Raw genomic sequence first — 11,298 nt, forward strand, 5'->3', positions numbered from 1 at the left:
CATGAGGAGCCTGGTAGGCTCCTTCACCTCCAGTCTCGGCAGGGCCAGAAGCTGAGTTACTGGTCTCACATGAGGGTTGATGACTGGAACAAGTGGTTCCCGTCTCCTGTGCTCCCTCTCTGCACCACCGTGCCTTCCTCGCAGCCGGGCGCGCTACGGGCGGCAGCTCTCGCGGGGCTGCCCAGGGGCGAGCGGCGGTTGTGCCTATGAGGAGCCTCACTGACGACACGAACCCCGCGGGATGCACGTGGCTATCGCTACAATGGACGTGGGGCCTGCACAGCAGGCATGACCAGCTTTCCTGGTGGCAACCACCCGGGAAAGGAGCATCCCCGCCGGCAGCCAGCGAGGGGAGCCGCGGACCGCGCCCCGGGTGCCCCTCCGGGCCGTACCATTAGCTCGGCCCCGCGCCGCAATGCGCAGGCGCACGCGCGCCGCGCCGTACTCCCGAGATCTGCTCTTGCCCCAGGCGCGGGACCGCCCCGCCCCGCGTTGCCAAGCGACCAGGACCCCGCCCCCCCGTGCGGCGGCTGGGGCGGCCGCGCAGTCGCAGCGGCTGCTCCCTCTATATAAGGGTCGCGCGCGGAGCTCGGCCTGTAGCCGGGACGATGTCGCGCTACGGCCGTTACGGTAGGGGTGATAGGGAGCCGGGGAGGTGTGGAGTGGGTGGGGGCTGCCATTGCGGGGGACGGCGTCGTTCGCGCCGCGCTGAGGATGGGAGAAGGTGGCCTTCGCTTCGGGCGGCCGGCTATGAGAGAAGATGGCGCAGAGGGGCCGAGGAGGGTGACGCTGGGGGCAGGCCGCCGCCGTGGGTCTGGGGAAGAGTGGGCCCGGGTGAGGGTGGGGGGAGGGAAGGCGCGGCACCGGCGGGAGCGCACCAAAATGGAGGCGGTGTCAAGATGGCGACGCTTGCGGGCGGTGGCGGAGGGGCGGGGGCGTTTGTACCGCGCGCGCGGCCTCGTGTCCAGCCGCGCCTGCGCGCTGCGGTTGCTGTGCGGGGCTGGGCGCCGGCCCTGACATGGCGTTCGTCCCGGCAGAGACCAAGGTGTACGTGGGCAACCTGGGCACGGGCGCGGGCAAAGGCGAGCTGGAGAGAGCCTTCAGCTACTACGGGCCCCTGAGAACTGTGTGGATCGCGAGGAACCCGCCGGGGTTTGCGTTCGTGGAGTTTGAAGACCCGAGGGATGCTGAAGATGCTGTGCTTGGTCTCGATGGGAAGTATGTGCATGCCTAAAACCTCCTTGACCGCTCTGGCTGCGGTTACTGGCCTCCTGAGCCTGCACCAATCTTCGATATCTGTTCTGTGTGTAACAAGTACAGGGGAGAAAAGTATTAAGTGCTTAATACGTAGTATATCTTGCAGGATAATATGTGGCTCCAGGGTTAGAGTGGAAGTGTCAACAGGCATGCCTCGTCGCTCCCGTTACGACAGGCCTCCTGCACGGCGCCCCTTTGACCCTAATGATAGATGCTATGAGTGTGGTGAGAAAGGCCACTATGCTTATGATTGTCACCGCTATAGTCGCCGAAGAAGGAGCAGGTACGTGTGGGGCCAGAGTGGCTGGGTTGCTTCGCCAGTGCACTTTTGTGTAGCTCTTGTTAGAGAGAATGTTACGCCATTTTTAACTCTTAATGTTGTAAGTCAACAGGTGTATATCACAATTTTTTTTTTGCTAATACATATAAACTGTTAATATTTTAATAATCAACCTGGTCAAAACCTTTCAGGTTTCTTCGTTTGAGTCAGTCGCCTTGATTCAGAATGTCACGAGCCTTAAGATTTCATGCTGAGGCGCCTTGCAAATCCGACACTTAAGATCCTCCTAGACCTTGAGGTGATCAGCATAAGAGGCCAGATCCCCTCGAGCCATCTACACGTAGCTTCACCTTATTCTTTAAGGGCAGAAAATTTGAGACGGTGATCGCCGTAACAGTAAATTTGGCTTTCAATTGGGGCCCCCCTCCGGTTTAGAAAGAGGAACACCAGATTGACCACATTCCCACCTAGAAAAATCTTCTTGCGTCAATCAAGCCTCACCCTGGCTCATTGGGCTGTCAGTTTGATCGTCGTTAGATTGAAGAGAACACCTAGATGCAGCGATCGGCTATAGATACTTCTAGATCGTCTAGATCTGCTAGACCTTGGGCCAAAGAGGGTCGACCTGCAAACTTGCAAGGTTTATTTTAAATACGCATTACAGTGTTTTCTATTCTAATGTAATTCTGCAATGTAATTCAGCTTTTAACATTTTTCTAGGTAGTAAAATGCTGAAGACAAGTAGGCCCAGAGATTTTTCCAACTGCAGATGCTAGTGGTGTGTTTTTGTTGGTTTGGTTTGGTGTTTTGGTTTTTGGTTTTTTGTGGCTTTTTTTTTTTCTCTTTTTAGTTGTCTGAAATCAGTTTTGACTTCAGCAGGGCCTCAGGTGCGCTGATTGCTGCAGCTATTTCCTGACACCTGTTTTGTCTAACCTAAAACCAGGTCCCGGTCTAGATCCCGTTCACGGTCCCGAGGGAGAAGGTATTCTCGGTCACGCAGTCGGAGTCGTGGTAGGAGGTAGGGTTCTGTCTGTTGTGTTTTCATTCTTTTTCTTACTCCTTCTTCTGCTCCACCCCTTTCTGTAGTCCTTGTGAACGGTACCTTGCAGTAATTTTGGTGGTTTTTCCCTTCGTGTTGTAGATCAAGGTCAGCTTCCTACCGCAGGTCCAGGTCAATCTCTCCTCGTAGGTATAGATCATTTTCACCCCGCAGATCTCGGTCTGGTTCTTTAAGGAGATCAAGGTATGTGTTTTCTGTTAAGCCCACAACCTTGTTGAAGGGCACATAACTGTTGGAGTTAACATTAAGTTTGTATTTTGCAGTCTGTGTGTTTGCAGAAGCCTTTATGTTACATCCTTGAGAGCTAATCTGAATGCTTTATTTGAAGTTGAAAACTTAAGCATGTAATTTTGGAACTGTTGTTTCTGAGCTTTTCTTCTATACTGCACCAAAATTCCAGCCTTGATATATGGTTAAGGTTTCCTACTTCAAGGATACAGGGAGTAATTATGCTTAGTCGACTAGGGCAGTGGGATTTGTTATGTGGATGGTAGTACTTGTTAAATGTACTACAGCTTTGTAACAATAAAAGTTACTTCTGCAAAACCAATAGTTCAAACAAAATTCTCTGAGGTTAGTATCGTAAAAATCAAAGAATACTATGTCAGCTGTATGAATCCTGTTGTAGTAGTTGAGCTTTCACTGCTTTTTTTTCTAGATCTAGGTCCAGATCACGCTCAAGGTCCCGGTCTGTTGTATGGCCTCGAAGCAGGTAAGATACTTGTTCCAATTCAAATCGATTATAGTTTTGGGGTTTGGGTTTTTTGGGGGGTTGGGTGGGTTTTTTTTGTGTGTGTTGGTGTGGGGGGGGTGGGTTGGGGTTTTTTTTTTTTCTTTCCTGGGGGAGTTTGGAGTTTGTCTGGAAGGAGTTAGAAGGTTGTGCAGCATAGCAGTATTTGCACTTAAGGTTAATAATTTATGCCTTTTAACAGACTAAAGTAGTTGTCAATTTCTTGTAATAAATGTGAAATTTTTTTGGTCTGTGGCTACTATATATGTATATGTAGCCATAAACAAAGCATATATATGATTTAAGGTCTCTCGAGAGAAATTTTGAAAACTAGTTAATGCCTATGCATTTAGAGAATGCTTTGATCTTGCGTCCTGCAGGAAACGCTGCTTAGGTTTTTCTTGGTATGTTTTTTTGTAAATCCCAAATGCTGGCGGGGGGAAACTATGAGAAGGTTGCCACTGTTGACTGAACTCTTGCTTACAGCTGTTCAGCTTTGTCAGTTCCAATTCTGAGAGTTAGATCAAATTAAATTGCTGTAGTGCTAAGAACTGTATTACGTGGGGTAGGATACTTGACTTCAGCAATTTGGAGGGCTGAATGAACAGGACCATGAGTCCTAATGCCCCAGGCAGTGTTTTGAAGGACTTCTCTGACATGTAGCCCTGGTTTGGGGGATCTGGATGTTTCCTGTGCTGTAATGGAAGTTGAGGAAAAGGGGTATAGAGTAAATACTCCTGCATTATTTTCCTCTGTCCTTTGTGGTAAGTCTTAGTTGGAAGAAGGATGAAAGAGTAGGATAAAAATGTGATGGACATGAGAGCTGGTAAGTTGGAAGAAGTTATCTTTTGTTTTGCATTAGAATGGGGGAAGAGAAATGTTCTTTAGGATCTGCCTGCTACTTTAGGACTTGCACATTGAGCCTTTAAGGGGATGATGATGATTAGTACTAGAGCTGTCCTGAGTTATTACTCATACAGGCCTGTAATGCAGGAGATGACTAGCCAGGCTCAAATTGCATGCTGCTACTGTGGAAGAGTCTGGATACTGCTGATGTTGCTTGGTGATTTCTAGTTCTGGGACAGTCATGCTCCTGCATGAAAGACTTGATACTTGTGTTGAAATTTTTGAGGAGTGCTGACTCTGCATAGGTCTGTAGCTGCAGCAGTGAGAAGTGGTAGTTCAGGACTGGAGTTATGGAAGGATTTGTGAAAACTCCAGCCAGTGCTGGTGCTCTGCTAATACAGCAAAACACTAGTATGTAACTGGTGCTGCTTCTGGAGCTTTTGATCTGCAGTCCTGCTTTGTGCTGTGCCTCTTGGAAGGAGGGTTTGCCAGCAGTTCTTGTAGTAAGATGATGCTCCTGTGTGTTGCCTTACTGCATTTCTTACCAAAGGAAGTCATGCTCATGCTCCAGAATAGAAGTTCTGGGTAGTTCTGGGCAACTCTGTCCTGTGTAACTGTGATACAGTAAGAATTACTGGTTATAGTGTTAGAGACTGTGACAGAGGGTGGCTCAACATAGTGACCAGGAAAGCTTCAAAGGAGTGGCATGTAACTCTTTGTTTAACTTCTGACAGCAGTGTCCACATAGTATTTTTATGAGTTACTAGGCCAGGTAAAGGTGAATCTTGATTACGCTTTAAGAACAGTTCTGAGCAGAAATAGAATAAAAGTTTCTTACTTTTTTGGCCAAGTCAATTAACTATCTTGAACACTGGGCTTTCTGATGTTCAGTAGTACCACGTGCATATTTTGACACTCTAGGAGGACATATGCTGTCTAACTAACAACAAATACTTGACTTGGTAAAGTAATGTGATAAATATGGGAGGAAAGTCTCGCTGTTTGAGTAGATTTTAATTCGTAAGATGAACTGGAAATAGTTTACACATTAGTAGCCAGATACCGAAAACTGAAATGCTGTTGTCATTGGGATAACCGATGAAAAAAGCTGTATTATACTTGAATAAAAGTGGCACTGGGAACTTGATCTGAAGAATGCATCAGCTCTTCAGCACACATGCTTACCTGTGACTGATTCCAGGCTCTTAATGTGCAATAAAAGATTTTCTAAGATGACATTTGAAACTATTCTTCCCTTTATGTATGCAAGTATGCAGGTGGGGAGAAATTCTGGGAGCCTTGTACGAGGTCTTCTGTTTTCTGAAAGTGGTAGCTGAAGCTTTGCTGGGGAGCTTCTTGTGCTTGTACTCTTGTCTTCTGATAAGTGGGGTCCCTGGAATAAGAGCTAAAGGATTCTCCTGAAATGTCACAAAAGCCTGCAGCACCAGAGCCTTCCTCTCTGGTTTGTGATGCTGTGGTTGTGATGCTCTGGTTTGTGATGTAGTACGAATTTGCTGTTGCTGGTTTAGCTAACTTTCATTGTATGTGCATGCCACTGGCTGCTTTGCTGAGCTTTATTTTTCTCCTATTGTAGGTCTGGGTCCCATGGTAGATCTAAATCTGGCTTACCTGCTAAAAGGTGAGCGTATAAATACAAGTAGCACTTAGTAATTTTTTTTTTTTTTTTTTGGTCATGATTCAAAATCTCTGCTTGGACCAGTATTTCAGTTACATGTGGAAGAGGGTGGTGGGGTTTTTTTTGTTGTTGTTGTTTGGGTTTTTTTAATAGCCAATTTTAAATATTCTTCATACATTATTTTTATGTATTCTTTTTTATAGCTGATTTTTGTGGGACAATAGGCAATTCTTCCAAAAGGATTGTGGATACAGGCTTTTGTTTAACCCATGATTGTGACAAAAAGTATTTTTGACAGAATTTGGGGCATATCTTTCCTTACCTTTGTTCTCAACTGTCTGTAGTTCTAAGTCTTCCTGACTCTCCTCTACTTGATTCACTGCTCCTGCTTTGCAGGATTACTGTGATCATTTTATAGCTGCTTTGAAGCTGTGTGTTGCTTTTTTCCCTGAGGGCTCCAGCTTTCGGCATTTTTCCTTCTCAAGTGCCGCTTCTTGCTTAAATTAATTTGGTATACTTGCTATCAGAAGCATTAAGGGTGGTGTCTTTTCATGTATTTAACAACATAAAACTGTTCTTAGTGTTTTTAAATGGTCAAAAGTGGTTACTGAGTATATACAAGTTTACCACATTGTGGGTTTTTTTGTTTGTGTTTTGTTTTGGTTTTTTTAATAGTCGCTCGAAGTCCAGATCACCATCTCCAAAGAGAAGGTAGGAATATTTTAAAACTGGAGTGTGCTATACAGTTACATAGCAACCACTCCAGACACTAGTTCTATAGAAGTTACCTTGTGCAAGGATAAAAGCTTCAAGTTTTTTTACTTGTCTTAATTTGTGAACTATGCAAAGATGAATTGTTATGGGTGCTTCCTGCTATGAAAAGGTGAAGTTTTATGGGCACTTCCTACTGCTGGTAGTCAGAACTTCATGATAATAACTCTAAGGTAACCTTTTTCAATGAAATTTTAAAGGACAACAGAAATCCCAAAGTTCCTGACGAATTTAGAATCTGGGGAAGAAGCGAGTAATGTAAGGTGTGGAGCAAACCATGAATACATGGTACGATTACATTCCTGCTGGTGGCTCCTCACAGCTAGCTCTCAGTTGCACAGCTGCCAAGTTTTGTTATGCACTGTGAAGTAAGTTTTTGTATGAAGTATGTGCTGTAATTTACATAGTCTGAGATGGTTCCAGTTTAGGGCTAGCCATGAGGCACTGTGTAGGTTATGGCAGAGTAAGAATTCCTCAGCACAGCTGGAGCGCAGGTTCCAAGGTGCTTTGTGAGCAGGCTGGGTGTCTCACCTAGCTGTCACAGCTGATGTCTCTTATTTTGCCTGCCCTTTTCAAGCTTAAAGCACTTATTACTTACAAAGGTGTAAAATATAACACTCTTCTCATTATTCATGAACTGTAAATGAAAACAGTGTGGGGAGGGGCATTATGAGGCGGGGTGGGGAAGGTTCCTGAGCAGAGGAAACATGGAGTAGCATGCACAGTTTCTGTTGGTTTTGCTGTAGGAGTTATCTTTTTCCTTCCCTTTCAGTCACTCACCATCGGGAAGCCCTTGAAGGAGTGCAAGTCCTGGAAGAATGGATTCAAATTTAAAAAGTTTAAGAAGAAAATTTATTTTGTTTACACTGTTATAAGGGATTTTGTGGTGTCTTTATAAATGTAAGGGCTTAGTCCTAGAAGGTTGTTTCTATTGACTAACAATTGGCATGAACCTGGGTCTTTTAAAAGTCTTATTAGTAGACTAATGCAAAACTGTTTTGTTGTGTTAATGTTCTGTGATCTGGAAATGTGCTTTTTTTTTTTTTTAATTGGAGCCTTGAAATAAACTGTGCATTTCTAACTAAGAAATATTTTGTGATAACCCTGCTGTTTCTGTTAATATTTGGGTAGCTGAAGCAGGTCACCTGCCACTATGGTGAAAAGCAGGAGGCAGGCTGTTACAGGCACTTGTGAATTCAGTGTAGGTGCAGCAGCCAGTCAAAGGCTGTCCTGCAGGTGTGTGCCTGTTGTAGGACTTCATTCCTACAGAGCACCAATTAGAGTGAAGTGTTACTGGTACCAACTGTTGTTATGACTGGTCTTGAATGTTATGCTGACCTGTACCTTGTGTTTTTATTTGCACCTCCTCAAAGCTCAGTGAAGCTGAAAACCTGTTTGGAGGTGCTTGTATTGTACACTTGATGATTTGACTTGCAAAAATGTCTACAAAGGCCATTAACAGATGGAAGAAACAAGGAATGTGTGAAAGCTGGTCTGTCTGTCCTGTTGGTTAAAGGATGAGTGAACTTCTCACCTGAAGGTATTTGGAGTATTTCTGAAATGTAAACTATTGAAGTAAATATTTTTAGAACCTTGTTTTATGTCCTGGTTGTCCAAATAGTACTACTTTGTGATACTTATGATAAATTGGCAGTTCTGGTGCAGAAGATAATATCTTTAGATAACCCTTTTTAGGAAATTAAGGCTTTTCTTACAGATTGAAGGTCACAAGCAGAACCTGTAGGTCATGTTTAAGTAGCAGTACATTTGGGGAATCAAGAGCTCATGTTATGCCGATCTGATCTGATCTGCCTGGTCACATCTTCTCCTTTGGCAGTAGAGCATAACCAAGGGACTCGCTGCTGTCCTGATCAGTTGTTGCTGTGGGAAACTGGACTGTACCTGGCTGTATACAGATGGTCCCTATCTCACCACAGATAGGTTACTGAAGGATTTAAGTATGATAAACTAGTGCATGGTATATGTTGGTTTGATTTGTCTTTGCAGCTGATAATGGCTATTATCAGACTAGCAAGGAAATCAAAATCATCTGGCACTCTGACTTAAAAGTCTTCCTTACAGTATGTTCTGGCCTATATTGCTGTGTCTTACTGGCCAGTGAGAAACAATAATTCTCTTGGGGCTTCTAATTTGCCAGCAGTGGGTTGATACTCTACTGTTAGGGTAGAGCACTGCAGCTGCCCATGGGCACCTAACCCCAGGTTTTCAGATGAACTTTGGCCATTGTTGCTTTACAAGATGTCCACGTATTAAAAGAATGATAATGAGCCCCTATACATGACTTCACAAAGACTCACTCTGTGTACTACAGCATGTGTTTGTCTTGTCCCTTGTCTCTTTCCCATGTTTGTACACTTTAGTGCATTGGTGCTTAGTGTAGGGTAAGTGACTTTCCTTGATGATGCTGCAATTAATATTTTGTTATAACCACAGTCCATTTTAAGCTGCAGAAGAGGGAGCTGGAAGCAACAGCATTAAACTAGGGTGACCTAAAAGCCATTGCTAAACACTGCTGGGGGGAGTATTTATTGGGTTCCCTTCCCTCTGCGCCATTGCTTTTTACAGCATCAATGGTAAAATCACCCCATGCAAGGGGCTTTTAAAGGGGGGGGTAGCTTTTTCTTTTTTGTCCCCTCTGTACTGCTGAAGCAAGCTGACTCCACAATAAACCTTTAGACTAAAGAAAGCTCTTCTAGTGATACCTTTCTTTTTCAGTCTCGCTACTCTTGGGAGTATTACAAGAAAGGGGGGAGGTTGGGATTGCATCCATGTGCTCTGGGCAGAGGAGGAGGGCTGGAAGGAGGGTTACTAGGGGCAAGCTTTGGTCAGTGGTGGGAGGCAGCTCCCATGGAGGAGGCTGGAGAAGGAACCATTCTCCAGCTGCTGCTGGAGGTGGGAGTTGCTCTTCTACCTCAGAGGGAGGCCTGTGGTCATTAGCAGCAGTACTGCTGCTGCCTTTGGTGTTTGTCATCTGTGTTTACTGGGTGTGGGGGGTGTGTCTCATCCTCTTGTTTGAGACTGGTGCCTCAAAGGCAGTTCCAGCTGTATTGCAGAGGGCTTGCAGTGTGCTGCTGGGGAGCACAGCAGCTAAGCTCCAGCTCTGTCTCTGCTGTTCACCTGGGGCATTGGACTGGCTTACCCTGTCTCAGTCATTTTGTAGTACTTTATGCCCTTACTCTTAAGGGGAAATGGAGCTGTTGCGTGGCCTGGTGCTGGTTTCAGGGGTTGAACATACCCGCTGAAGGAAGTCCATGAAGCCAGGTTAGTGCATATGCAATTCCTGGGAAGTCAGCCTGTTTTTGCAGTGGATGGGGCACTATTATGTAGAAACCCTCCTAAAGTAACAGATGGCCCTGCAGCCCAGGCAGTGAGGTGTGAGGGATGTGTTCAGTATCCACTGTCACCTTTTGATTGTTATCTGTTGATGTGTGCTGTGTTCCCTTCCCAGACTTGCCCATTCTGCCACCAAGGTAAGGCACTAGACTGTTTCACAAGTCCTCCCTCCAGCAGGGTTGGATGCTGCTAGTTATCACCTGCTACATCATTGGCTGTCCTTGCCCTCACCTTCACTTTGGGATAGCTCAGGTGGAATTTAGCAAGTACCTGGGAGAAGAGGACTCTGCTGGAGCACTAGCTTCCATCCAAAACTCAGCACTCCCTGATGGTTGATAAGTCATTTATTCAAGAGGATGCTACTTTAAAAGTTTATGGAAGTCTGAGATAAAAAATGGAATCTGTTTGCTCCAGAAACAGTATTTGCTTCCCCTTACTGGCATGGCTGCCAGGCATGCACAGAAGCAATGCCGTACCTAACAGTTCTGCTTCACACAGAGCTAATGCCTGACAACACACTCCATATGCCTCTGCAGTGTTTTAATACTCTGCCCCAGGATTCCTAGGCCTTAACAGCTCTTCACTAAACCTCAGAAAAAGAACCTGTGTCCAGGTGTGCAGTTACAGGAATATGGTGCTACTGTTGACCAACGTTAAGCTATGGGAAGAGTTTAGCCTTCTGCAGTTCAACATACCTGCAGAGACTGTTCTACCACACTGGTATGTTGGTCTTGGTACTCCTGTCTTCTTCCTCATGCAAGGGTGTGTTGCTGTGAGACTGCTTCTACAAACATTCAGGTGTGTTGGTTTTGAAAAAAATCAAACTAGCCCCCAAAAGATGCACCTCCCTCATCATTCCTCAGCCTGAAGGCTGTGTCTAGGCAGGGCTGGTGGTAAAGACAGTGTTTACTCTGCTTTTTACTATTTTATATATATATAAGCAAAGTTATTTCACTTAAGGCACTTGCTAGTACATCAAGCAGCTCAGCAGCAATGCTCAGCATTGCAATTAAGCAGTGTCAAAGGGAAGAAGTAATAGTTCATTATGACAGGACAAGGAATAACGGATTTAAACTAAAGAAGAATAGATTTAGATTAGACATAAGGAAGAAATTTTTTACAGTGAGGGTGGTCAAGCACTGGAACAGGTTGCTCAGAGAGGTAGTGGAGGCCCCATCCCTGGCAACATTCAAGGTCAGGTTGGATGGGGCTCTGAGCAACCTGATCTAGTTAAAGCTGTCCCTGCTCACTGCAGGGGGAGGGGGGGGTTGGGCTAGATGACCTCTAAAGGTCCCTTCCAACCCAAAGCATTCTATGATTCATTATTACTGTGGCATTTTGCCACACTCTTCTGCAGCAGTCCA

At 45.4% G+C, this 11,298-nt stretch overlaps 1 protein-coding gene across 3 annotated transcripts; it reads left to right on the forward strand.

Annotated features, from left to right (window-relative positions):
* The first annotated feature begins 552 nt into the window (after positions 1 to 552).
* Positions 553 to 8,126, forward strand: LOC104030488 (serine/arginine-rich splicing factor 7). 3 transcript variants are annotated; one of them, XM_075708544.1, is made up of 8 exons: positions 553 to 636; positions 1,038 to 1,218; positions 1,364 to 1,540; positions 2,481 to 2,555; positions 2,679 to 2,786; positions 3,256 to 3,309; positions 6,485 to 6,520; positions 7,353 to 8,126. In XM_075708544.1, the coding sequence occupies exons 1-8, from the start codon at positions 609 to 611 to the stop codon at positions 7,375 to 7,377; spliced, it is 684 nt and encodes a 227-aa protein (XP_075564659.1). In that variant the 5' UTR covers positions 553 to 608; the 3' UTR covers positions 7,378 to 8,126. The 3 variants fall into 3 exon arrangements, with proteins under 3 accessions (XP_075564659.1, XP_075564658.1, XP_075564661.1); XM_075708543.1 differs by having other exon boundaries at positions 2,679 to 2,780; XM_075708546.1 differs by lacking the exon at positions 6,485 to 6,520.
* Positions 8,127 to 11,298: the final 3,172 nt, after the last annotated feature.

Source organism: Pelecanus crispus, chromosome 3 (assembly GCF_030463565.1).
Source record: "Pelecanus crispus isolate bPelCri1 chromosome 3, bPelCri1.pri, whole genome shotgun sequence".
Classification (NCBI taxonomy): domain Eukaryota; kingdom Metazoa; phylum Chordata; class Aves; order Pelecaniformes; family Pelecanidae; genus Pelecanus; species Pelecanus crispus.

Excerpts from the sequence above, each read along its gene's own strand:
- LOC104030488 (XM_075708544.1), top strand. The coding sequence starts at position 609 with ATGTCGCGCTACGGCCGTTACGGTAGGG. Across the intron at positions 637-1,037 it reads CTACGGCCGTTACGGTAGGG|AGACCAAGGTGTACGTGGGC; the intron begins GTGATAGGGAGC and ends TCGTCCCGGCAG. Across the intron at positions 1,541-2,480 it reads AGTCGCCGAAGAAGGAGCAG|GTCCCGGTCTAGATCCCGTT; the intron begins GTACGTGTGGGG and ends ACCTAAAACCAG.